A 27,079-nucleotide genomic window follows, 5' to 3' on the forward strand; every position below is an offset into this window, starting at 1 on the left:
TTACTGTTTACACATTACAGTAGTGGTACTGTACTTATAATATACAGTAAGAATTATATTTGATTTCCAACGGTCATCATAGCTGCTTCATCGTGGTTCCCTGTTTCTGTATTTTTACTCCTTTAGTGGTTAACATATTTTTAAGGCAGAAAGAGAGAATGTACTTTTGTTTTTTTCACATCCTAGCTAACATTAACATGCAGTTTATCTAGCTACGTCATCAAGCGTGGCTTCGCTTCCAACTGTTTTCTGATGACGTTTGTTTTAAACTCCGAAGCTTTTTCTCTCCAAGTGCAAGTGCAGCTCTGTCTCCGTGCTGTGGGCTCACACTGCTTCAGCTCTTCAAGACAGGTAAAAAAAAACACTTCTTAGAAAACTGTTTGAAGCCAAAACCTAGTCTGGAAATGTACATTTTAGATGGAGTTAACGTAGCTTATAGCATCATGCTATAATGCTATAACTTAGAATTGTAGCATGAGCTGGTTTGTGCTGGTTAGCCTGGTAAAATAACGTTACCTTTACGTCTGGTGCATTATATATCAGGCATATTGCAACGTTATAAGTTACGTGTCTGTAAATGAGGTGAAAGAAAGGAAAATATGATGTTGTTATTTTTTGAGCTGGTTCGGAATTAACATTAGCAAAGGTGCTAATTTTACCGTTGAAGGTTTTAGCTTGACTTTTGCCGCTTAATCTTCCTCGGGCGGCTTTGGGTTGAGATTAGCTCAGTGCCTGAGTGTCTGTTAGCATTGTTGTTACATCCTTTGTCGAACAATATAACCTTAACTGATAATTGATCCCCCCCTTCTCTTTTTTTTTTTTTTTTTTACATCTAATGACTGTTCATTTGTTTAAACCATGATCTTGCAAATGTTAAAAGTGCAGATTAGCTACGTAGGTCAGCAAGGATGAATTTCTAACTTTGTTCTTTTTTTTCTTTTCTTCAGATGACTTTTTGTTTTAACTCCCAAGCTTTTTCCCTCCAAGTGGCTGTGCAGTTCTGTCCTGCTGACTGCTAACATAGCTTCATCTCTTCAAAAGACAAGACAACAGGTAAAAAGACAGCTCTTCAAACATATTTGAATCCACAAAATAGTCTGGAAATGTAGAGGAGCAGCTAACCTAATCTATAACTTTCAGCTTTCTACAGCTGGTTAGCCTGCAAAAGTACCATTACATCTCCAACATAGTGTATAAGAGTCTGTAAATGAGGACAAAGGTGAAAAAAATTAAAGTAGTTTCTGTTATTTTTTGAGTTTGTTCAGCCACAGTGGCAGGTGGACAAAAAAGTTAATTTCCAACCCTGGTTACACATAAGGACTGTTCACATGTTTAAACCATGCTCCTGTAAATTTAAAGTTAAGTCAGTACTAACAGGTGCAACTATGTACAGGTGTAAATTCTGCAGCATTTGTACTTCAGAATTTACAGAATTTTGTAGTCATGTGAAGAAACATCAACACACAGCTAATTATCGGTTTGCATGTGGAATAGAGCAATGTCCTGCTTCCTTCAGAACATTTTCTGCATTCAGGTCCCACATGCACAGGAGTCACCGCCATTGCAGAAGTCAGACTGAACACTTGTGGAATGTAATGCTTTAAAAAATGCATTTAGCCCCACAAACTGTCATTCACATCCGCTGTTTCAGAGTGGTAGCAGGATGTAGGAGTAAAATCTAGTCTAGTCTCCGGGATGAGGTTCTCAAAAACCTGTTGTAATCTGGGTGAACTGGCCCTTTAAATATAAATTACTACCAGTAATTCATATTTAAGAGAGTATTCCTTTTATGTTTTAAAGGTATCTTCCACCAAGATGTCTGTTGAAATGGAAATGACCTTACCCACTACACCAAGGGTAATCATGCTTGGTAAGAGGAATATTTTCTATCACTATAATTTTTTCGTAGCAATGTATGTAATTGTTTATGGTAGTCTGTACTTTTACTCACTAGCGTTAGCCTGACAAGGGTTTGTCTATTTTAGGAAATAGCTTGATGTCTGCAACCCGGTGGATGGTCAGTATGGAGGAGAAGGTATTTTCCAGCCTGAGCAACTACATGACTTTGCCAGCGTCCTTGCTGTCTTTTTTGGGTCATATTCTGTCTTCAATCTGGAGTATCAGGAGTCAGCATCCACCACGCTGGAGATGATACAATGGCAAGTACTCTACACCAAGCAATTTATGAATTAAATTTAATGACAGTTTGACTGATGATGAAGAACCATAGCTGATTGCTGTATTGTACGTCGTCATTAAAAAATACAATTAATATATTTTATTTCTGTTAAAAGATTCTTTGTGAGGATCAATCCAGATGTTGGTACCAAATGCACAGCCAAAGTCGGTACAAGCCGCAAGACGGGAAGTCTTGTCAAGAGGAAAGTAGTCAGTGTCAACTCCCAGATCACCACCTTCTTCCAACGACTTGCTGAATTTGAATGGAGGACTTCCAACTAGGTAAGTATTTTACCAAATGTAAATGTTTATTATTTTGTTGTCTTTTCCTCCTATCTTGCATGCTCTGACTTTACTTTAGCCTTTTTAATCTGATTTTAATGATTATTTATAAATGCCATGTGATTCCTACACAATAGCCCTTTAGAGTAGCCTACATCTTTTCTGTGTCCGTGGTAAAAAGTGGATGTCGCTGCATCCCTTAATAAATCACAGAAATGTATAAGTGTGTAGTCGTTTAAGTGTGGTGTATTTTTATACTATGCAGTTTTCAGTTTATTTGGCACACCTTTGCAGTAATCCGTCAGCACCAACAAAATGACTAAAAAGATTGTTGTACTTCATCGTCCCCTTGGGGACATTTGTAGTACACAATCTTTTGAATTACTGAAGACTGACTGACTGCTTTTGCCATAAACAATCCAAAAACCTGAAGTGAAGCCAGTCCTGCTCATTCTTTATGCAGCTTCTATTATCACTTCAGTCCAATTGATTTTTTTAAAACAAATTATCAACTTAATGCTGCTTTATGACAAAGATTTTATGCATGTGAACATTGTCACTTCAGCTTAATTTGTCAACTTCCTGTCGATTTGAAAATGTAGATAACTTCCTGACCATCTCATGACCTCCCACATTGTCTGTCTTATTCTTTACAGTTCAGCTTCCACAAGATGGATCCCACTGATTTTGTTTGACGAATGGAATAAAAGTTCTTCTGATGTAGGAAATGTGTTCTATGGTTTTGTTGTTTTACAGCACATTATATTGTATTGTGACATTGTTTTTTATGACATTGCGAATATGTAAATGGATTTTATTTCTACAAATCTGCTGAAAATAAATACCTGTTATTCACAGTACTTGGACTAAAATTTCTTTTATGAAATTTTTCGGTTTATGGTAAAATAATCTTATCTTAAAGAAATGTAAACTTTAATTTACAGTAAAACTCTGACATTATGCTGTGAAACAAGTTTACAGTAGACCAGCTTTACTATAAAATACAATTACTGTATTATACTAGAAACTACATTTACAGTAATGCAGTTATAACTGTAAAGCACACTCACAGTAAAAATTAACTGTGAAATATCATAACAGTAAAGGTACTGTAGAATGGTAATTACAGTAACTTACTGGCAACACTGTTGCCAGTAAGGGTACTGTTGCCTTACTGGCAACAGTGTTGCCAGTAAGAGTACTGTAGAATGGTAATTACAGTAACTTACTGGCAACAGTGTTGCCAGTAAGAGTACTGTAGAATGGTAATTACAGTACCCTTACTGGCAACACTGTTGCCAGTAAGGGTACTGTAGAATGGTAATTACAGTAACTTACTGGCAACACTGTTGCCAGTAAGGGTACTGTAGAATGGTAATTACAGTAACTTGCTGGCAACAGTGTTGCCAGTAAGTTACTGTAAAATTACAATAAAAGGTCTAACAGTGTAGGGATGTTAACCTGGATGGCAGCAGCAGCTGACCACACTGTAATAAATTAAAACGATGGTCATTTCCATGATCATGTGATCATACATTGTTGAATAAACAGCAACAATGCTCAACGCTGAAGCTCATCATTAGGACTCGGCAGTGCTTCTGAGTTCACAAAAACACCAACTCACAATTTTAATCAAACATTTATTTTTCATGTTGATTTGCTTTAAATTATTTCAAGTTAAAAAAAAAAAAATAGAAGCACGCGGCAGTGGCGCAACCTTTAGTGCAGAGGCCTTAGTCCTTGGTGATGTCACCAGTCACTATCCCGGTCGCCATCGTTGTAAGTCTACCCGCCTTCCTGTCTGTCAAATGTCAAATAAAGGCCTCTAGAGCCAACTGAATCTCTTTAAAAGAAGGAACGAGTCATCATAAGAGCGTGTAATGGACCACTTTTCCAAAACGATCGACAAAAATGCTCATATCAAAAATTTTATTCAAATTCCAAAATGCTTCATTGATACCATAGCGAAATTAAATAAATTTGTCAATAATGCCAAACGTATTTGTTAAACCATTTAACAAAAATGTTTTTTGAATATTAACCATCGCTGTTAAAGTAAAACCTTGCATGTTAAGGCCAAAGGTTTGGAATATGGTCTGCTGGGCCTTGCGTTTTAAAATGGACAGTGTTTATTCTTAGAGCTGCTACTTGACACAATGTTTTTCGTAAAACTGTTAGAGGAAGAAGAAATTTAAGTTAAAAAAAAAAAGTACAGTTTAATACGAGAACGGGGCCTGTGTTGTCTTTTTTTTTCTTCAGAATGTTGATCCTGGAGTAATTGTGAGCAGGGGGTTGCTGCTTAATGCTCTCCATAATTGTAACAGAAATGTTTGTTTTCTTCCCTCACCTTGCAAGAATCACCTTAATAATGTTGTAAGACAGACAAAGTTTAGGAGGATTGATTAGCAGACGGTAATTTGCTGTCATAACTAATGTGTGCGACTGAGTAACAGAAGTGTTTTTTTCCGGTCAAACTGGTTTGGCAGGTGTTGCACAAAATGACTCGGATACAGACACAGCAAAACAAAACAGGAAGGAAGAATTTAAAAGAATGCAGTTTCTGGTTTTGATATCTGTGCAGAATATTTCTAAGTATTACGCACAGATACCATAGCCTGTAGTTGGCACAGGCCTGTGTTGCTTTACGTGTGATGAGTTCAATCGTTTTTCTTTTTTTTTAAATGAAAAAAGGCTCAAATCATCAGACAGTGTTTGTCTGAAAGCTTTAGTATATTCGTTATATGTAAACAACTGCATGTTGATTTGATTTTACATAATAATTTCAACAATATTAATGACTTTCCACAGCCTGTCTTTGTCAGATGAACAAAATGAACATCTTACAGAGTAGCCAAGTATAGTCAGTAACAAAGCTTAGGGAAAATTAGGGCTGCACCGTACTGCACCGCCCCCTGGTGGATCACAATAGACGTGCAGTTAAAATGTTTGAACAATATGAAAGAAAATATTTAAATAGGCCAATACTAATCTGTCTCTAGTTCTTTTATATGTAGCAGTATTTAGACAGCAGTTCGCAGGTGATAAAGTGTTCTTGGAAACCAAATTTCACATTTCAGTACAAAATCATTGCAAAAATCAGAATCATGGGCCAACAAAGTATTGGAAATAGATTTTTTTTTTTTTACCATAAGCTGTTTGACTTTATGAATGAATTAATGATGAAACATTTATTTAGTTTTTTTGTTTGTTTGTTTGTTTAAAATTTTAGGCTTTAGTATAAAATAAAATACCTGCTGCCCAGCTATGAATGAATATTGAAATTCTATATTTCAATACCTATTCATTCAGTGACAATATTAATCACTGTGGGGAAAGTGACTGATACATTGTCGACTTTTCAAGTTTCCCCAGTTACAAAAAAGGAGGGGTCTGTAATGTTCACTGTCAATACCAGTGAGAGACAGAATCAGAAAAAAAATTACATTGTATAATTTTTTTAAATAATTTATTTGCATTTTATTGCATATAAAATCAGTATTTGTTTCAATAAAAAAGTAGCACTTCAGATTTGGTGCAAAAACCTTTGTTTATAATTACAGAGGTCACATGTTTCCTATAGATCTTGACCATTTTTGAATTTTGCTCCACTGCTGCTTATACGCCATGGTATAAGTTTGACTTTTGGAAATGAGTGACAAAGTATATCGAACTTTTCCAAAAGGTTCTGATTTTTTTAGCTGTTATTGTGTGTGTCCCTTTATTTCACAGCCAATAGTTGTGAAGGGAGGAGTGCACGAAACCCCCTTTTTCTACACAAAGCAGGTCAAATTTAAGGTTTGCCATCTCTACAAAGCTAATTTATTACAATTTACAATTACAATCTACTTAGACTCATTACAATCAACCGTGTCAAATCATCATGCAACAATAAGCACTTCATAAAAGGTTTTCAAATGATCTGACTGACAACTTGAGTACTTCTTCTTTATCTGTTTAGCTTCTGCATTAACTTTGGTCCTCCAGGCCAGCAAAGCCTGTTTGTGCCAGTTTTGTACATGAACTCTGTGCTTTCTGTAAATACATTACTGCAAAGAAGTTAAATGAGCACGTTTTGACTGATATGAGCTCACATGACTGACGTCTGGTCCTGAGCAGAAAGCTGCAGAGGACAATCACTGACAGATGAAAACTGAAATAGCAGATTGAAACAGCAGATTTAAAGCAGAAATGCAGCAATTCAAAAACAAATCTTACGTTTTGGAACTGCATGTGAATGCCTGTACTTAAGGTTTTGTTTCTTGTATTCAGATAGGTGAGCGTGAAAAACGGAAGAAAATGAGTGAAACTGGCAGAATGTAAAAAAAAAAGATCACATTTGCTATCGTAGCTCTTTGTGGTTTGCTTATTCATAATTTTCTTGCAACTGTGCATTCTGGGTTTTTTTGTGCAATAATGTGGTTCTTGATCTTTCAAACAAAAAAAGAAACTTCCTGTTACTTTGAGTTATGTTTCTGTTCTGTCTGTACTAGTTTCTGTCAACTTAAGATTGAACTGCGACATTACTTTATCATCTAACGCCGCTGTAATCCCACACTGGACATCTAAATTCGTCATTTAAGGATGAAAATACTGGAGTAGTAGACATGATAACACGGCTGGTGCTAAATTTCCTTCCATACTCGCCAAAACAGAGAAAATCAACTAATCACAAAGTTAGATAGATAGATAGCATTTATTGTCATTGAACAGAATTCAACGAAATTTCCATTGCAGCTCCCGTGCAAAAGGTCAAATATATACAGTATAAATAAGCAAACACACAATAATAATAATAACAATATATACAACTAAATTAACTAAAGGCACTCAACCACACCAAAGAAGTAGCAGCAGGTCCAATTATGGCAAAGTACAGATGATGTGACAGTGCAAAGTGCAGAACAATATGGCTGTGTGGGGGTGGAGGATATGTATGTGTGACTGTGAGGTTATGATATGTGTGGGAGGGGGGGGGTGGCAGGGAGTAATGGCTCTGACGGCTGTGGGGAAGAAACTGTTTCTCAGTCTATTTGTTGTAGTCCATATATTCCTGTACCGCTTGCCTGATGGCAGCGGCACAAACAGTCTGTGGCCCGGGTGGCTGGAATCCATCACTATGGATCCAGCTCTCTTCTTGACCCGGTCTGTGTAAATGGAGTCCAGGTCTGGGAGGGGGCATCCCACAATGCCTTGTGCTGTTCTCACCACCCGTGTCAGTTGTTTCCTCTCCAATGCTGTGCAGCTGCCATACCACACAGTCATGTTGAGGCAGAGGATGCTCTCGATCATCGCCCTGTAAAAGTTCACGAGCAGCCGTGAGGAAAGTCCAGCCCGTCTGAGTTTCCTGAGGAAGAAGAGCCTTTGTTGTGCTTTCTTCACCAGGTGGGAGGTGTTTGTGTTCCAGGAGAGGTCAGAAGTGATGTGGAGGCCCAGGAACTTGATGTTGTCCACAGGTTCCACCACTTCTCCATCTATGAGAAGGGGAGTGTGAGCCGTCCTCCTGGACCTTCTGTAATCCACAATGACCTCCTTGGTCTTCCCTGTGTTCAGCACCAAGTTGTTGGCTGAACACCACTGAGTGAGCTGCAGAATCTCCTCTCTGTAGTGGGTCTCGTTGTTGTCTGAAATGAGACCCACTACTGTTGTGTCGTCCGCGTACTTCACGACTGTGTTGGTGGGGTGGATGGCCACGCAGTCGTGTGTAAACAGGGTGAAGAGAGCTGGGCTGAGCACACAGCCCTGCGGCGTGCCTGTGTTGAGGACCAGTGGGGACGATGTTGAGCCACTTATTCTCACCACTTGAGGCCTGTTGGTGAGGAAGTCTCTGATCCAGTGGCACAGTGAAGCGGGCAGCCCCACCTCGAGTAGCTTCAGCACCAGCTTGTCTGGGATGACGGTATTAAATGCTGAGCTGAAGTCTACAAATAGCATCCTGACGTAGGTGTTGGGATGCTGCAGATGGGTCAGGGCTGTGTGCAGAGTGATGGAGACAGCATCCTCTGTTGACCGGTTCGCTCTGTAGGCGAACTGAAGGCTGTCCAGGTTTGCGGGGATGAAGTCTCTGATGTACCTCAGAAGAATCCTCTCAAAGCACTTCATGATCACCGGGGTCAGAGCGACGGGCCGGTAATCGTTCAGGCTGGTGATGGACCTCTTCTTCGGTACAGGGATGATGGTGGAAGACTTGAGACACTCAGGAACCGTGGCGAGCTGCAGGGACAGATTGAAAATGTCCAGAAACACTCCTGCCAGCTGGTCGGCGCAGGTTTTCAGCGTCTGGCCTGACACCTTGTCCGGTCCTGGAGCTTTGTGGGTGTTGATCCTCCTCAGGGTGGACGTCACCTGATGCTTCTGTAAGACGAGGGGCTGGTGCTGCTCTTCCAGTTGGGGTAGATGTACGGCTTCTCTGCTGCCCGCCGTGTCAAAGCGGGCAAAGAAACTGTTTAAGGTGTCAGGCAGGGTGGGGTCGCGGCTGGTCAGCTGAGTGCTGTGTTTGTAGTCCGTCATGGTTCTTATGCCTCTCCACATGCTTCGGGGGTTGTTGTTGATGAAATGTTCCTCAATCTGCTGTTTGTACTGGAGCTTGGCCTGCTTAATACCTTTTTTCAGTTCCGACCGGGCCCTGCTATAAGCCAACCTGTCTCCAGACCTGTAGGCAGCATCCCGGGCTTTCAGCAGGGCCCGTACTGTGCTGTCCAGCCATGGTTTCTGGTTTGGAAACACTTTTATGGTCTTAACAGGGAGGACAGCGTCGGTGCAGAACTGAACATAGGACAGAACGGACGATGAGTATTCCTCCAAGTCTGCGCCGTCCCTGAACACACTCCAGTCTGTATGCTCAAAGCAGTCCTGAAGTGCAGAGGAGGCCTCCTCAGTCCAGACCTGAACTATTCTGGTGGTCGGCTTAGTTCTGCAGGCCAGAGGCTTGTAGACAGGAATCAGCTCCACTGAGATGTGGTCAGACATGCCCAGATGTGGAGCTGCTACAGCCTTGTAGGCTCCGGGGATATTGCAGTAGACCTGGTCCAAAATGTTATTGTCTCTGGTGGGAAAGTTTATGGATTTGTGGAATTTGGGAAACACAGCCTTCAGTTCCACGTGATTAAAGTCCCCCGCCACAATCACGGCCGCCTCCGGGTTGGAGTTCATCTGCACGCTGATCAGGCAGTACAGCTCCTCTAATGCTAGCTTAGCATTAGCCCTCGGTGGTATGTAGACGGCCACGATCACAATGGACGAGAGTTCTCTCACCAACTTGAAGGGTCTGCATTTCACCGCCAGATATTCCAAGTCAGGAGAGCAGAATGTTCCGACAGAGTGTGTGGCTGTACACCAGGCATTGTGTACATACAATGCCAAACCTCCGCCTCTGCCCTTACCCGAAGCTGCAGTCCGATCCGCCCGGAACAGAGCGCGCCCCGTTATCTCCACCGCTGCGTCCGGGATGTTATCCTCCAGCCAGGTCTCTGTGACAACAGTCACACAGCTGTCCATCCGGCGAGAGATAATCCGGAGTCGCATCACGTCGATTTTGTTGACGAGGGACCTGGCATTGGCGAGGAAGAGGCTGGGGAGGGCCGGTTTATGAGGGCTAGCTTGTAGCCTAGCACGCACGCCGGTGTTCTGTCAGATAGCCATGCGTTGTCAGATCGTCATACGCGTATGACAAACTGATGGCTATATCTGTCAGATCAGCATACGTTGTCAGATAGTCATACGCTTAGCTCAGACATGTATACGTTGTCATTACCATATGATTTTATTTAATCAGCAACATAGAATCATGACGTAGATCATCATACACTTTGTTATTAACAGTTATATGGCATCCTGACTTAGCGGTTAAGTAGGTTAATGAGTTTTACACGGGCCTGTGTTGTAATTGACTGCAGCTGCAGCCAGACCTGCTTTAAATACACTTTGAAACCATGACAACGCATGTATATTTATCTAGTTATCATATTATGTCATATTATAAACAATTTAATGACTTATTTTCGTCATAACTTGTTGTGTATGCTGAACTGACAACTCCACTGACGGTCGGACTTCTTAATGCGCATGCGCGGGCATGCGTACTGACTGCATGTGTGCTATCCTGACAGCGTATGGCTATCTGACAGAACAACGGCAATTTCACCATATTTTATATTTAATCATCTTTATTAAAACGGTGTTAGATCGTCATAAAGCTGCTAATGTAATAACACTTTATTAGCCACTGTATGACTTCCTGATGCATCTCTTAACCTGTCGGATTGCCATACACTTTGTTATTAGCCACTGTATGACTTCCTGATGCATCTCTTAACCTGTGGGATTGCCATACACTTTATTAGCCACTGTATGACTTCCTGATGCATCTCTTAACCTGTGGGATTGCCATACACTTTATTAGCCACTGTATGACTTCCTGATGCATCCCTTAACCTGTCTGATTGCCATACACTTTGTTATTAGCCACTGTATGACTTCCTGATGCATCCCTTAACCTGTCTGATTGCCATACACTTTGTTATTAGCCACTGTATGACTTCCTGATGCATCCCTTAACCTGTCTGATTGCCATACACTTTATTAGCCACTGTATGACTTCCTGATGCATCTCTTAACCTGTCGGATTGCCATACACTTTGTTATTAGCCACTGTATGACTTCCTGATTAATACCAATGACATCAGTTGTATGATGTACTATATTTAATGTAGAACATTTTACTTCTGTATTTTTAATAATCCACACTGTCACTGGTGGGGTAAAACTGTTTAATTTAAGTTACACTTTTTACATTTGAACATGTCACCCATGTCTGTGGCACATTCTTTGTGTGTCCACCTTGAGCAGCAGTCACACTGTATCTGTGAAGTGGACAGAAAAAGAAAACAGTTATGAGTTAGCAAGTGTAATGTGTTTGAAGCGTTAAGTTGTACAGTTTAGTTGTTTACCATGTCAATGATGTTCTCTGAAGCATTACAGTGAAGCATATTGCATTCCACACAGTACTCTTCCACCTTGTCTGGGAACAAATAAAGGCATTTAGAGTGTACTTTACCAAAAATAGTCAAGTACTACCTCTTTATATTCTGTTGACAAGCCATCATGTTATACTAGTACATAACAGAAAATACTGCAATTTAGTATGTCATATATCTTTGGATTTTTTTAATGCTTTGGACTGTTCCGGTATAGCCTAAGGGAAAATTTGTTCCGTTTGGAATGAAAAATTCGGTGATATGCTCCTAAGCCATCTTGTGTTTTTGATTGTTAGAATATTAACAAAACAGATCAACAGGTTTCACACAGACTTCCACAGTTCCCTGAACAGTGGAACTGGTTCTTAATACCCAACATTAATAAAATTTCATGTGTTCTGACCAAAAACTTCTTAGAATCATAGCTGTCCAAAGCTATAAATCTCCGAACATTCAGCCAGTGGTAAATTTTTCGGCATACTTTCTTAAAGTTTGCCTCTGCCCTCTGTTGAGTGTCAATGGGTAGGAGCCTTCAGAAATAAAACTGAAGACTTCCCCCCATTTGCACTCCATGTTTGCTATAAATGACACAAGAAAACATGTAAATTGCATCAACAAGCATTTAAACAAGACAATTCATTAGACACTGCAAATTGTTCAAATATATAATAATACCCTGCTGCAGCTGCGTACACAACAAAACACACCTACTCCTGCTACTAAACACGCCAACTGGTGCTGCAATATTATGACATTTCTGTGAAATATCAGCTCTTAGGACAAGAAATACAAAATTAAAATAAATTTAAAAAAGTTTGTAGTGAAAGCTCCTTCATATCCATCCTTTTTTATTCCGATTTAATACAAAAAAACCTTGTAATCAACATATTTATGCATGTGCATCCAACAATGCAATTCTTGAAATACTGCAGAAAACACAACAGCGAGTTTAAATGCAATTGAGAGATCCCAATTTTTTATTGACAACACTGGTGGATGCCATGTCCTTCCTGGCAACGCCTGGTGAACACAGGGACTTCAAGTGACTCAAGAACATCTCCTGTCTTTTATTAATTGAGGCAAAAGTCACACTGACAGTGACTAATACATAACCCAGGTGGCTGTACTCGTGTATGTGATCTGTTAACCTGAAAAGCCTTCATGTTCCAAAAACAACCTCAATTTGCATAAACTAAATATGTGTAAATGTAAAGCACATATAAAAACAAAATTAACATGAACGCTTTTCATATACATTAATGAAGATAAGGATTTGTTTCAAAAGTGAAACACTGGTTTTGCCCCAGTTTCAGTGTGGGTAAAAATTGCGTTTTCATACGTCTGATTCATTTAATGTTGGTAACGGTGGATGCCAACATTAAGTTCATCTATGTAGATGTTAAAAAGGTGAGAGGACAGTATACTTCCCTGTCTTACTCCGGAACATGAAGGCTTTTCAGGTTAACATATCACATACACGACATGCTATCCAAGTTAGCAGACATGTTATCCAACCCAAAAATATCAAGGAACTGGGGGACGTGAATTTAAACAGGGCGTGTTTTGTAGTTTACTGCAGCTGCAGCAGCATTAAATTTAATTTATTTACTTACTTTTTATTGTGTCTCTTCTCGCGTATGAGTATTAAATTTAATTTATTTACTTACTTTTTATTGTGTCTCTTCTCGCGTATGAGTATTAAATTTAATTTATTTACTTACTTTTTATTGTGTCTCTTCTCGCGTATGACAAGCTGACGACTCCTCTCAATATCGCGGACCTCCTGCAGAATGCGCATGCGTGCGCATGCGCTCTTACCATATGTATGCTATTCTGACATGTATGGCTATCTGATAGAACACACCTGTTCAGCAACCATTGAACGAATTACTGCTTTATATTTCAACAGTAAATGTAAATCAAAAGATTAACAGCAGTGAAAATATTGGGAGTGTGTTGAAGGGCAGGTCCCTGATAAAATACAAAATATCTGAATAAATGGATCGTAAAGTACAGGTTAAAAGGTTAATTAAATACTAAAATAGAACTAGAACTATAGGATAAAATAAAAAACTAAAGAAAGAGCCAAGAAATTAAAGAAACAGAAGATTGTGATAACAGTGTGTTGGCAAATAAATAGATGACTAAATGAAAAACTAACTAAATAAATACAGGAATAAGTAGATGAATATAATAAAAAATATCTAAAAACTGGAACAAAAGTCATAAAGGAAAACAAGTAACAGACAGGAATGTGAAACACAAGAAAGGGGAATATGAAAGTTTTTTTAAGAAGGAAAAGGATGAGGAAACTTTAAACAGTTAAAGTTTCATAGAAAGAAAAATAATGATGAAAACTACTAGCTCATGGTTTGCAGGAATTAACAAACTGAGTAGTAGGTTTGGTAAGTAGGCATATGTGGTGATTTAGAAATAAGGAGAAAGGCAAGGAGCAAGTGAGTCAAAGTAAGAGAATGGAAAGATGATTTGAAAAAATATCAAATTAAAATGATCGTTGTGTTCAAGTTGCTCTCATAGCAGTTTGGAAGAACTTAATAACTGGAAATAGAAAATACATCTTATAGAGAAACAGCTAAAATGCTTTGCATGGTCCAAAGGATGTTTATAAAAATCTGAGTAATAATTATATAGAATTATAAGAATTAAAATATTAGATAAGAATGTTAATTATTCTTTGTGCAGATTAAAAAAAAACCAAGCTGCAGCTGATTCTGGACATCTTAACATTCTTTTAATAATGAACAAAACTTTATTAAGATAGAGAAATATTAAATCTACAGGACTTACTTTTAATTGATTCAGTGAAACTAAAACTAACTCTCTTGGTAAATAGTAATTGATCAAACAGAGGAACACATAGCCTTCATGGATTTCAAATGCACCATTAGCTCTGCTCCTAAAACCTTTATTTTTATTGCCAATATAAAACAAAAACAAATGTTTGCAGTCCAGTTTAAAGAATCCAAAACAGATTACAGTTTCTCTGGCTACAAGATCAATATGGGCTCTTTGCACCTGCTGCGCTGACGTCACAACCGCATGCGCAAATGCGGCTCTCTTTTTTCGGCTTTGAGTTACCATGACAACTAGAAAAGACAAAGTCTTATTTCAGACGCAAATAAAACAATACTATGAACATTGCTGTCTTCCTAATATAATGGGCTTTTAAGTTTTCATGGATTTCCAAGCGATCCTGAATTAAGAAGATGGTGGCTTGTAAATATTCGTCGCTACCAGTTAAATCTCAAGCAGCACAGCAAAGTTTACAGCCTTCACTTCACTCTGGATCAACTTCTTCAGCCTAAAGCAGAAGGTAAAGGAGCCTCCTGTGTTATTTCCATGGAATCACTTCTGTATTCAGCCTGAAAGAGAGTTTATGGGAACCAGAGAGCAGACCAGAGCCAGACAGCAGAGCTACTGATCCGCCTGTACACACTGCTGTAAACACCATCCTGCTTCACAAGAAACATGCAAAACTAATAAAGCGAAGTAACACGGAGACCTTAAGGAACACGGCCATATTTTTCTAAAAGCAACAACTTTGAACCTGAACAGTCAGCTGAACTAGAGCTCCAACACCAGAGCTGCTCTACTGTTAAGCTATGGGCTTGTTGTTCCTCAGGCTTCAGAAGCAAAAAGCCTGAACCGTAAAATCCCCGTTACTTGGTCTCTGACACTAACGACAATAAACCACGTAATATACTTGAAAACAAGGTAAAAACATTGTCCGTTAGAATGGATGAAAAATGTTTAGATACTTAAATAGCACATTTTTACAAGAAAAATGTCTAGCATAAGCTTAAGCTAATGTTAGCCACAAAGTTTAAAGAAAGTTAAACTCACCTTCATATCTGTGTATAACGAGGCGAACATCTTAAAACCTTTCTCCAGCTTACTTGTCGGGGCTTGGGATCGATGTACATCATTAATTGTTACCTTGGACAAGCCCTGCAAATACCCAGTGTAAAGAGCCTTTTTCAATAGATTGGAAAAAATCGAGCCGCTTTTCCACGAAAGCGGAAGCTAAGGTGCAAAGAGCCCATAGTCGTTAGTGCCACGGTCTTTTAATTGTTTCTTTGCAGGATTCATGCATTCATTTTACTTACTGTTAATCTCACAGATTTCCATGGAAAACAAAGTAATTCATTTTTTTTGAAAAAAATATTCTTTTGAAATTTAGACTCAACAATATGAAACAATTTGTCGAGAAGTCCCTTAAACTTCTGAGACTGTACAAGTATTTGGTCCTTTGCACAACAGTGAAGAAACACTCTTTACTGGTGAAGAAGCCTTCTGTTAGCGACACTTTCTGATACTTCTGTCGAGACTCGCTCCTGTCTTCATCACAGCAACGGTGCTTTTCTTCTAACATAATGATGTTCACCTTCTTCACACCTCTCCATTTGTACAAGAAGCCAAAGCCAGGGGTCTCATTTAGCACCATTGGTTCATCTTCTATATAAGCCTGTTTGTCTTTGACTTGGACACATGCCTAATGAGGCGTAAAGCACCTTTTCACATAAACGCACAAGTAAAAGTCTGAGTGTCTTTATATAACGGAGGGCAAGCTCTGTCAAACTTTCTTTGCAGATGCATGTTTCTTGTTGAAATAATGTAGCATCTCAAGATGAGAACAAGATGTTTTTCTTTCCCTTTTGTTTTCTGAAGTTACAAACTTATAACGTAAACACAAAACGAAGCCAAAAAGCCATTTGCTTTTGGGAAAGATCCTGTTTGTACTTTACTTGCAGCTATTTCCATCATGTTTTTATTCCCTCATTGTTTAAGTTGAGGGAATAAACTCGACTTAGACAAGTTGAGTTTAAGTTGTTTAACTTAACAACTTAGGTTAGACAACTTAAGTTGTTAAGTTGTTTTCTTCCCGTTTTCTTTTTTCTGTGGACTTTAAGTTATTTCTAGTGTTCTCAATGTGGAAAAAAATAAATAAAGATATGGTGAGAAGACTCCAGTTACCAATAATTTTCAAGTTATAGAAAAATATTTAAGTCTTTTATATTTTTTCCCATTTTTTATATTTTCTCTCTCAGTTTTTCCTTTTTACGTGGAAAACTGCTATATTTTTTTCTGACCTTGTTACTCTGTTTTTCTTCAGCCATCCAACAGAATTGCTGACAATCTAAATCTTCTGCTCCACCCCCATCTCTCCGCTTTCTTTTACTTCTTCTTGTGGCTTCTTTACTACTCGTCGTACATTTTCTCTTTTTGAGGAATTGAGGAACAAAGTATTTACTGATCCAGCGCCGACTTAACAGGTCTTGTGGATTTCCGGTTCTTGAACAAATCATCTCATCATCAAACATAGCCTGTTTCCACGTAATTTGTCAATAATTTATTCTTCTGAGGACAACAAAAGGCAGCCTGAGTACAATCAGTGGTTCTTGTATCAGAAGTGACACAGATCCAGAGGTTTTTATTTGTGAGCTCATCGCTTAGAGTTGGTGGCTGGGAAGATTTCGTCCGATCACTCGCTGCCATTGTTCTCTTTAACTCCTGCTGCCTCAGATGTGTGCTAATTTCCATCACGTCGTCCAAATGTGCTAGCTCATTATAGATTCAACATGGATTTATGTTCTTTTTCAGGAGATGTGGTAAAGGTTAAAAGGGCTCTGTTTTCATGTGTCTGGTCGTGCTCAAAGCCTCGCAGCGTCTTTGCTTGATATTTACATGACATTTCAAGCTTGAAGACAGACTTTTTTTTATAAAACTTATTAATTTCTTTGATTTTATTTGCGCTAAGCCAGAATCGGTTCATTAAGGGTGATGAATTATCGAATTAGAGGTTTGTTTGTTTGTTTTTTCTCGCTCTCTTCAGTCTAGAAGTGTAAAATTTCCCCATTAATGTGCCTCCGCTTAACAGACAGAAGTTTCCGGCTCTCCTGGCTTTATCATCTCACCTCAACATGACTGAAAAAGCAAATTAAAGGTAAAATGGGGCTTGCAAGCACTTACTGCAAATTCAATTTTCTTCCAGCTCTCTAGCAATAATCCAGGATCATAGATGTTCTTTCTCCAAGTGGCATTGCTAACCTGCTGCTCTGAGTCATTGACGTATTGTGTTTATGCCCAAGCATTTTCTATTACATCAATGTTCCGCTGCAAAGGCAAAAAGGTGTTTCATGGATTACTTTTCTCTTTCATGACCTGCTGCTGAAGATTTTAGAGGTCCTTTATCGTCTCCTACACCTGTGGCGAGCCAGTTTTCTGTAGCAGCCACATATCTGTTCAGATGTACTGCTGCCTGGAGACCAGCTGAGCATTTGTCAGGTGTGAGTTCGACTGTTTGGTCTTTAAAATCCCAGCATCTTTTGTCACTTTAAGAAAGAATAAATGCACCTACTCTTTTGACAATGTCTCAGAAACTTTCAGAAAATGCTGGTTTATGTTTATGCACTCAGCTGTGAGTACAGATATGCAACAGGTTGAAAAACAATGGATTAAAAAATGGCTTAAATCAAAAAGAAAAAACATTTAAAACTGAAATTACCATTAACATTTACTGAGTAATGGAGGGTTAAATGGTGGGGCAGCTGTTAGTGCTGTTGCTTTGAATTGAGAAGGTTTGAATCTTGAATGGTGCCTTTGTGCACTGAGTTTGTAGAAAGTATATATTTGTACATTTGTCCCTTGTCCACTTTAATTTTTAGTACGTACAATAGAAAACCTTTTTTATATAATTTAATGTTACAATGTTACAATCTTGTTTCTTTTTGCAAATATTTTAATATAAATGTAATAAAAAGTAGATCTATGTTAGCCCAGAACTCCCAGTCAAACACAACTGTCACAGAAATTAAGTCTAATTCGGTATTACAAAGATGAGGGAAGATGTAATGAGAAACTTAACCAGGCAATAAACAGAGTAAATCCAAGAATATATATATATACTCACTTTATCAGGAGCACCTGATTAATTGATTGTTAATAAACACAGCAAATCACAAATACAGAGGCAGTAATATACGGCACTTAGACACCTAGAGGTGGTAAAGAACAACACTCTAAACCTTAAAACAAATGGGCTATAACACCAGAATACACCGGATGCAACTTCTTCCAGCTAAGAACAGAAAACTGACCTCATTGTCTTGGGAAGCTTTAAAACACATAGCTAAATTTATACCATTAAGATAGTTCTGAAGGCAAAAAAGAAAAGAAAAAGAAGAGAGAAACGGAGTCTCACCCGTATTAGCGAGATGTAGGCTACCTAATAAAGTGGCCGGTGAGTGCACACCCACAAATAAATAAATAAAAAAAATAGGCAACAGGTGCGCTGATTAGGCAGTAAATCTAGCTGAAATGTCAACGTGAAATGAACTTTTAAAAATTAAATCAAGAAACGAGCTTCAATAAAATAACAGGAAACAAGAGTTAATTTGATTTCACAACAAACCCAAAGCATTCGGCCTCAATAATGTCGACTACTGTATGTACACCTGTACTGGATAACATGAATTAATTAAACTAAAAAATAAAAATAAAAAACTTTAATAAAAAAAACAACAACAACAAAACTATGTTACATAATGCAAATTAAATTCAAAAGTTTAATTAGTCTTGCTTTGAGCGCACAGAGTGGCTGCGCGCTCAGACCCTGAAAGTAAGTCATGCGCACACCTCCAAAGTTGGACACTGAGCTTTATCAGCTCCTCTCCATGGATGTACAAGAGCATTACGAGAACATATTTCCTGTCATCTCTTCTGCGTTCTGTGGCAGCCAGAGAGATGGAGAGTATTCACTCTAACGCATCGCGCTGCATCACTTGATCGCGCAGCTCCTCGCGGAGGATGTGGTTTGCCGGCGCGGCCATCGCCTCCGTTTACGGGGCCATCAGCGTTTTGGGACTCATTGGCAACATCACGCTCATCAAGACGTTTTGCTCGGCCAAATCTATCCGCAATGTTCCCAATCTGTTCATGTCGAGCCTTGCACTGGGGGACGTTTTGCTGCTGGTGACATGCGCTCCGGTGGACGCCAGCCGCTACCTTTCGGACGAGTGGCTGTTCGGGAGGCTGGGCTGTAAGGTCATCCCCTTCATTCAGCTCACCTCTGTTGGGGTGTCCGTGTTCACCCTCACGGCCCTCTCTGCTGACAGGTAAACTGTTGTTTCACTTGTAATCCGTTGTCTAAGCAAACATCCAGTATTGATCAGCTGAGTATTGTGATCAGCGTGCTTTAAAAGTGACTGTTCTTAGTTCGCAAGCAGAAAATTGGCAACTACTTATTTATTTTTAGTTACTAAGTGACGCTGCTTAGCAGCGTTTCATAGATTTACCACTAAACTAAAAATGTAAGGACTGATTATAAACGAGGATCAGAATAAAATAAATAAATAAAAAAAGTGTGAGTCAAAGCTGTTGGACAATTCTTTAAACACATAAATCTACATACATTAGACATTCCTTCCAGTATTTAGTATTGTAAAATAGTAATGTTTTTTTTTTTTTTAAATCACCATAGTTTCTTTTACAGAGCATTTCATTCGCTGAATTGTGCCTGAGTCTTTTCCTCCCTTTTCTGCCATTTGCCATAGTGCATTGAAAACTGATTAAGGTTCATCATTATGGAGATTTCTCTAAACCTTTCAGTACTGACAAAAACACAGCTGCCAGGCTGATTAAATTTAGCTGATTAAATTAGCTTTAAATTCAACTTCATGTTTGATCCAGCAATGTCACGGGAGGAAAAATTGTGTTTGACAGTGTTTTTTTTTTATCGTGGCACAGGTTACAAACAGGTATATATATATATAAAAAACAAAACAATAATAAATAGATGTGCATTCAAACTTTGTTACAGAGATAGAAAACATATAAAACAAAGACTTTCTATTTATCTTCCCTTTATACGTTCATTTCCCACTGGCCGATTGTTTAACATGGTATTACATAAAATGGTTTCCCCTGAATGTATATTTATTTTTTTCCTTTTTTTGTTGTTTGTAAAGATTTTTACCACACGAAAATATTGGTGACATTTTTATTTTAATGGCAGATGAAATTAAGCTTTACAGTACATCCGGTAAGTATTCACTGTGCTTCAATAAACCTTGGGTCAAGGTTTATTACTTTAGAGCCTTGACCCAAGTCACATTAAATTAATCTTTTTCTGAAAATTATCCACACCACATAGCCCATTATGACAATGCAGAAAAAAGTTTTTGTGCCTTTTGCAAATTTATTACAAACAAAAATCTAATAAATCACATTTAAGTAAGTATTCTCACCCCTTGCTCAATACTTTGTTGATCCATTTTTGGCAGCAACGACAACCTCAAGTCTTTTTGAATATGAAACTCTCCATCACCATCATATTTGAAATGGTTTCCTTAAATATCAGACAGGATTACTGTGCTTTTTTAAGACAGATGTCACACAACAACTGTGAAAGTGTTTTGACAATTCCCTCTACAGCACTGGCCACTCTCTGAAAACACTTGTTGGATCTGCGTCTGTACTTCCCAGTGATACTCTCTGAATAGAATCGCTGTTGAAGTAGGTTTTTCCATGCTGAGGCTCATCACCTTTCTTCTGCCAAACTCACCACAAGTCACGCATTGAACTGGCCAAGGTGATTATGCAAATGCAGCACAAATGCAGACACTCAGCTGTGTAAATGTCAGCTAATTAAGACGTTGCACTCATGACATTGTCGGGACCTCAAATAGCCAGGAAACTCGAATTCAAATTCAAACATACTTTATTAATCCCAAAAGGGAAATTAACTACCATAGGTACATTCCTCTCATGTCAGTCAAATGGTATTTCTGATCAAGTTTTCACTATTACGGCAGTCATTATGCGAAAAAAAAAAAAAAGATCTTATGTCAAAGTTATTCTCCAATGCCGTGGTAAATTCAAGTCTCTCTTTCAGGCTGCCTGGCACAGGTCACCAGTGTTGTATAAAGTACTGAAATCTCAGAGTCAAGTAAAAGTACAAGTACCTCTCCAAAATACGACTTTGGTAAAAGTCCAAGTCACTGACTGAAATGTTACTTGAGTTAAAGTCTTAAAGTATCTGAAACTTCTTGTACTTAAGTATGGAAATTACTGTAAAAATGGATGTACTCAAGTAATGTAATGAAAAGTACAAGTAAAAAGTAAAACAAGGCAAATGCAGTTTGAATGACTTTTTTTATATTTTGGTAAACTTGTCAAATACACTTAAAATAATGTACACAACCAAGTGCAGGCAAAATTAAACCTGCTAATAAATTGTTCCAGTTTTAAAGAGTAGCACATGTTAATGGTTTGTGGTTTTGAACTTGCATGCCTTTCCTATATTCGTTAAATTTAGTCTAAATTGCTATCACTATGGCTTCTATCCCCCTTGAACAGAGGAGTCTAGGTAGCCTGCTACAGTCAACATTAGGCCTAAGCTAAATACACCACGTGTGGAACTGAAACAATGCCAAACAAAGTTCATTTATACAGGTAACGTTATGCTCAAGATTTCACAATAGTGCCTAGTGACCAAGCTATAGTTACTGAAACAGGAGGATTATAACCATTTCATAAGACGTTACCTCGATGTGTTTCTTCAAGTTGGACGGGGAGTTTTTGTAAGATAGAATTTCCACATCTTCGGGCAGGAATAACATAAACTGCATGCGGTACGACGAATCTTTAACACCCACGAAAGAGTATATTGTGTTTAAATAAGGCCATGGGCTCTCATCACCAGCTGGTGGTTCCCCTGGAGCCGTGTCCGACGTAGTTGCAGTCGTTGTGGTCTCCGTCTCCTCCTCCATGTGGCTGCTGCTGATTGCGAGACTTGCTTTGTGTTTAATGGGAGAAGCGAAACAGGTGTATCCTATTGGTGGTGATGAACAAGCCCAGGCAAGCAGGCTACTGACTTTGTTGCAGTCAATCAGTAGGTGGGGTCAAAACACTTGCGTTTCTCTCTCTCGCTTTTTTGTAACGAGTAACTAAACCACACATTGAAAATGTATCGGAGTAAAAGTACGCAATTAAGTTTGGAAATATAGTGAAGTAAAAGTGAAAGTCATCAAAAATTTTCATACTCGAGGAAAGTATGAAGTACTCCAAAATATACTTAAGTAAAGTAGTGAAGTATTTTTACTTCGTTACTATACAACACTGCAGGTCACACTATTGTCCTGACAGAAATGAAGACTGGTGGAACCAGTGACTGTTCTCTGAGCTATTGATTGTGTTGATTATCAAGAAAGTCCATTTTTACTGGCTGTATCATTACATCCTTTGGTGGCTTAGAGGCATAAAAGCAACAATCTTCCATCCCACCTTGCTACTTGCAGTACACCCCACACAGAGAGAAAGAATGGTGTTCAAGTATAAAAGGTTTTTATGATATGTGCCTCGGAAAATAAATTCCCATTCTTCAGCTTAGAAAAAACACACACACATACACACACACACACACACACACACTTTTAGGTGTTTCAACGTGAGTTACTAATTTAGTTAAAAGTAGAGGTGTGAGTTCTTATATACATATATATCTAGGAAGATGCGTACATTTTCCTGCAATTTAAAGTACTTACAAAATGACAACGTGTCCATATAAAAGCTCAACCAAGCCTACTAACATCTGACTGGTATTCTGTCAAGCAAAAAGAACAGAACTGACTAGAATAGAAAGATTTATTGCTGTTGTACACAACTGGCCTTGCTGCCAGTGCAACAAAATTACAGATGCTACATTCAAAGTGCTATTTGATCCTATTATTAAAATTAAAAGAATGAGAGAAGCGTTTTTACATGTTCCCACGAATTTCTCACTTTAATTAAAAATTAAAAATATTTATTATCTGTTTTTTAATCAGGTACAGGGCCATCGTGAAGCCCCTTGATCTTCAAAAATCGACCACCACAACCAGCATTGTCCTGCGAGCCGCATTCATCTGGGTCTTCTCCCTCATCTTGGCAATCCCCGAGGCTGTGTACTCGGACCTGCACACCTTCAATGTGACCTCTACAAACGAGAGCTTTGTTACTTGCGCCCCCTACCCCCACGCTGGGAAACTGCACCCTCAGATTCACTCCATGGCCTCCTTCCTCATTTTCTACGTCATCCCCCTGTTGGTGATAAGCATGTACTACACCTTCATCGCCCGCAGCCTTTTCAAGAGTGCGTCCAACCTTCCCATGGAGGGGAATGTCCATGCAAGACGACAGGCTAGTGTTAAGCTGTATAGTAGCTTTGATTGTAGTTTCCTTACAACTTGCTGAAAATGTTTGTGTTATTTTCTTAAATTTCACCACTTCAATTACGTCCTCAAAGGAAAACTATCCATCCTGCCTTTCTGACCGTTATACTCTTTTTGCCTCTAATTTCCATCATCTGTTTTGGATTTACTTTCAAAATACCAATATAATACAATACAATGTCTGCAAGCTGTGTTTAAATGTCTTTTGCCATTAGTTTTATGTTTGTTTTGATAAACATTAAAAAAAAAATCCTTTATTTAATGCCAGGCATGTATTTTGTTCCTCAATAACATTTTGAAACGGTTTCAATCAACAGGTAGAATCCAGAAAACGCTTGGCCAAGACAGTTCTTGTGTTCGTTGGTCTCTTTGCAGTGTGCTGGCTGCCCAGTCACGCCATCTACTTGTACCGCTCCTATCACTATTCCCAGGTAACCATGAACAACATTGTCATCGTTTTTGGTCTAGCTAAAGTTTAAAATCTTCTGCAGTTTCTTTTCTTTAAAAATCTCTTCCTCACAGTTTCCTCACTGCATTAAGTTAAATGGACTGAGATGTTACCTCATACCTAAATCTGTTTGGAGCACCAAACCGCATAAAATAAGCAAAAAAATATAGTTAGTCAGGATTGTTACTTACAAAGTTTGAGCCTTTATTGGTTTTACATTGAGGATTTTCAATTTGACTTTCAATCTAACACTTTTTAGTTGTCTATAAATAAAAGCCTGACTATAGTCCTGCTGTTCCAAAATGACAAACACAAATAAATAATTGGTTTTTAAGGGGATGTAATTCATAATAGGAATAATTAAATTTATCAAGAGACTTTGACAAACATAACATTTATTCTTTATAATGCGTGAGCCGGTTATAATGTGATATTCCTGAAACGATGCTGTTGAAGTGCCTGCTTGGTTTGCTGAGCCTTTTTCCATGAACAAACTACAATTAAAAAACAAAAAGTGTATTTAGTCCCAGCATGTTTGACTGACATATACATATGAAACACTAAGGTGTGAAAGAAAAAGGGAAAAAATGAAGAAATGGACAAAATCCTTTTTCACACTACTGTACATATGTATAATCCGTTTCTTTCTCTCCTCTGCCAGGTGGACACGTCTCTGGGTCACTTTGTGTTCAGCGTTGTTGCTCGGATTCTGGCCTTCACCAACTCCTGCATGAACCCGTTTGCCCTTTACCTGCTGAGCAAAACCTTCAAGAAGCAGTTCAACCAGCAGCTGTGCTGCTGCCGTCATTTCATGTTCAAACACTCCCCACAGAGCCCAACACATTATAACACACGCATGACTTCAGTCCACAGCACACGTCACTCTGTGGCAAGTCTGACAATGATCAATGGCAGGCAGCTCTGTCAGGAGGAGTATGTGTAAAAGTGTTTGTGAGAGAGAGAGATGTAAATTTGTGATCTTTTTCTCCACATGAAAAGCTAAATGTTGAAAATCTAGACTTTAAAAACACTATAGAGTTCTGTGGTGATGACTTTGTGTAAAATGTTCGGTGTAGACTTGCGATTGTGGTTATGAAATAATTTCAGTGCTGTTTACATTTTTTTTTTACACTTTTAAAGTTTCTAGGCTGCATTTATGCATTTGAGAAGACGGCCTGCAATCTTTTCATCTTAAGAGTCTTGTACAGTTTTGAAAATTATGTGGTTAATGATCAATTTGTGCTTGTATATGTCTATCAGTTTGTTTTTTAATGAATCTCCTTATGGTCTATTCCTAAAATAGCATAAAACATAAGCAAAAGAAAGAAAAAAAAACAGAATAGGTACATCAGTTGGAAGCAGTCTCTGTATTTTGATGGACAAAGCATTGAAGAAATGCATGAGAGAAAGACTCTACCTCCCAGAGAAAGAAATTAAGCCCAAATTGCCATCTAAGAACATGTTAAAACTTACTTAATTTCCCAAATATTTTTTAAAATAATTAATCATTAGTTAGTTTTAAATGGTGGTTAGCGTTTTAAAATATTGTAATATTTAGGTAAAGTTTGTTTTTTTCTTTCCATCTCACCCTCAACTTGATCAGCATCAATGGGTTCTGAGTTACTTCAAATCCAAATTTTCTCTGGCGTGAGCCAAACTGGGAAACAATCCACAGAAACCAGCCAGGGAGTTGGGCCAGATCTCCCAGCCACAGAAAGGCACATTGGTTCAAACAGCTGTTTGGTTTGAGACCCGGTCCGTTTCACAAAGAGTTGACCCAACAAGATCAGTAGAATAAAGATCACAGCTTCTCTACTGCTATGAAGAACTCATTATTTTTCTTCTCCTAATTTTGTTTCTTTAAAATATCACTAGATATAACAACGTCATAGTTAAACTCTGGAAAATCTTCCTTTAAACTCCCGAGAGAGAGAGATGAAAAAAACTTTTGATTAAAGTAAAACCTTTAGTTGGCATAGATAACATCTGAGACTTAATTTTTTTATTCCTATTTTTGGCAGAATAAAAATTGTGGAGCATGTTATTTATATTCTGTTAACTACATCAGTAGGAAATAGATGTTGATGTGATGATAATGGATGTATTTGTTGACTATGTGCAGTTAATTTGTTTAATGAAATACACCTTCATGTTGACAAATGCCCAGAGCCTCCTCTCTTCTTTTAAATGGCAATAAATCATTCACCGTCTTAGGTGAAGAATTCATAATCCAAAAAACAATTATGAGATTGAGACTGAAGTCAGTTTATGTAAATTAAGTCATGCACCTTAGTTTCTGAAACCATACAAATAAAAGTTAGCAGATGTGAAACCTGTGGTAACTGCGACGTAATTAATTCAATGTTTCTAAGAAAGAAAAGCTCAAGCCATGTTGTGTGAGTGTGTAATTCAGTCTGTACCGTATTTGTACAAATTGAGTATTTGGCCAATTTGTTTGAAGACTAAAATGTAAATTATGCTGAGTAAAGTATGTTTTTAATAGTATTTAGGCATTTTTTTATTGCAACCATTGTGGAAAAAATAATGGCACTTTTGTTAGATCTATTGGTTTTGTTATGTTCTTGATTTATTTTTCTATTTTAAAACAGGACGTTTAATGGACAGCATTTTTGAGTAAAGATAAACAAAGTAATAGTCTGTTTTATTTTTGTTTACGACAATAAAGCTATGTAATGCAAAAATGACATGAATATTGTTTTAACCATATCACAGGAAAGGTGTTAAGAAACTTCAACCAAGAAATAATGCAACAAAAATACAATTTGTGCAAGATAAAACCTGTCAGAGATATTTCAGTCTTAATTTATAGATGTTGTACGTTCCAGGAGCTGAACCTGTTGTTTCAGCTCCCCTAAAAGACCCTCTTCCAACAACACATGCAGCCAGCTGACTCGTTATTAATGCTGATGAACGGAGCTTAATGCGATGATCTTCATCCAGTGAGACAA

The 27,079-nt window shown here is 38.2% G+C and overlaps 1 protein-coding gene and 1 long non-coding RNA gene across 2 annotated transcripts; one reads left to right on the plus strand and one right to left on the minus strand.

The window, feature by feature from the left end:
* Positions 1-11,211: 11,211 nt before the first annotated feature.
* Positions 11,212-12,228, minus strand: LOC116719182 (uncharacterized). The gene is made up of 2 exons (XR_004339126.1): positions 11,406-12,228; positions 11,212-11,318 (listed from the first exon to the last, which is right to left on the minus strand). It is a non-coding gene; the product is annotated as an uncharacterized LOC116719182 (long non-coding RNA).
* A 6,744-nt stretch (positions 12,229-18,972) lies between these two features.
* grpr (gastrin-releasing peptide receptor) lies at positions 18,973-26,666 on the plus strand. The gene is made up of 4 exons (XM_032560019.1): positions 18,973-19,567; positions 23,279-23,630; positions 23,980-24,093; positions 24,772-26,666. Exons 1-4 carry the CDS (start codon positions 19,260-19,262, stop codon positions 25,051-25,053), a joined length of 1,056 nt encoding a protein of 351 aa, XP_032415910.1. The 5' UTR covers positions 18,973-19,259; the 3' UTR covers positions 25,054-26,666.
* Positions 26,667-27,079: the final 413 nt, after the last annotated feature.

Source organism: Xiphophorus hellerii, chromosome 4 (genome assembly GCF_003331165.1).
Source record: "Xiphophorus hellerii strain 12219 chromosome 4, Xiphophorus_hellerii-4.1, whole genome shotgun sequence".
Classification (NCBI taxonomy): domain Eukaryota; kingdom Metazoa; phylum Chordata; class Actinopteri; order Cyprinodontiformes; family Poeciliidae; genus Xiphophorus; species Xiphophorus hellerii.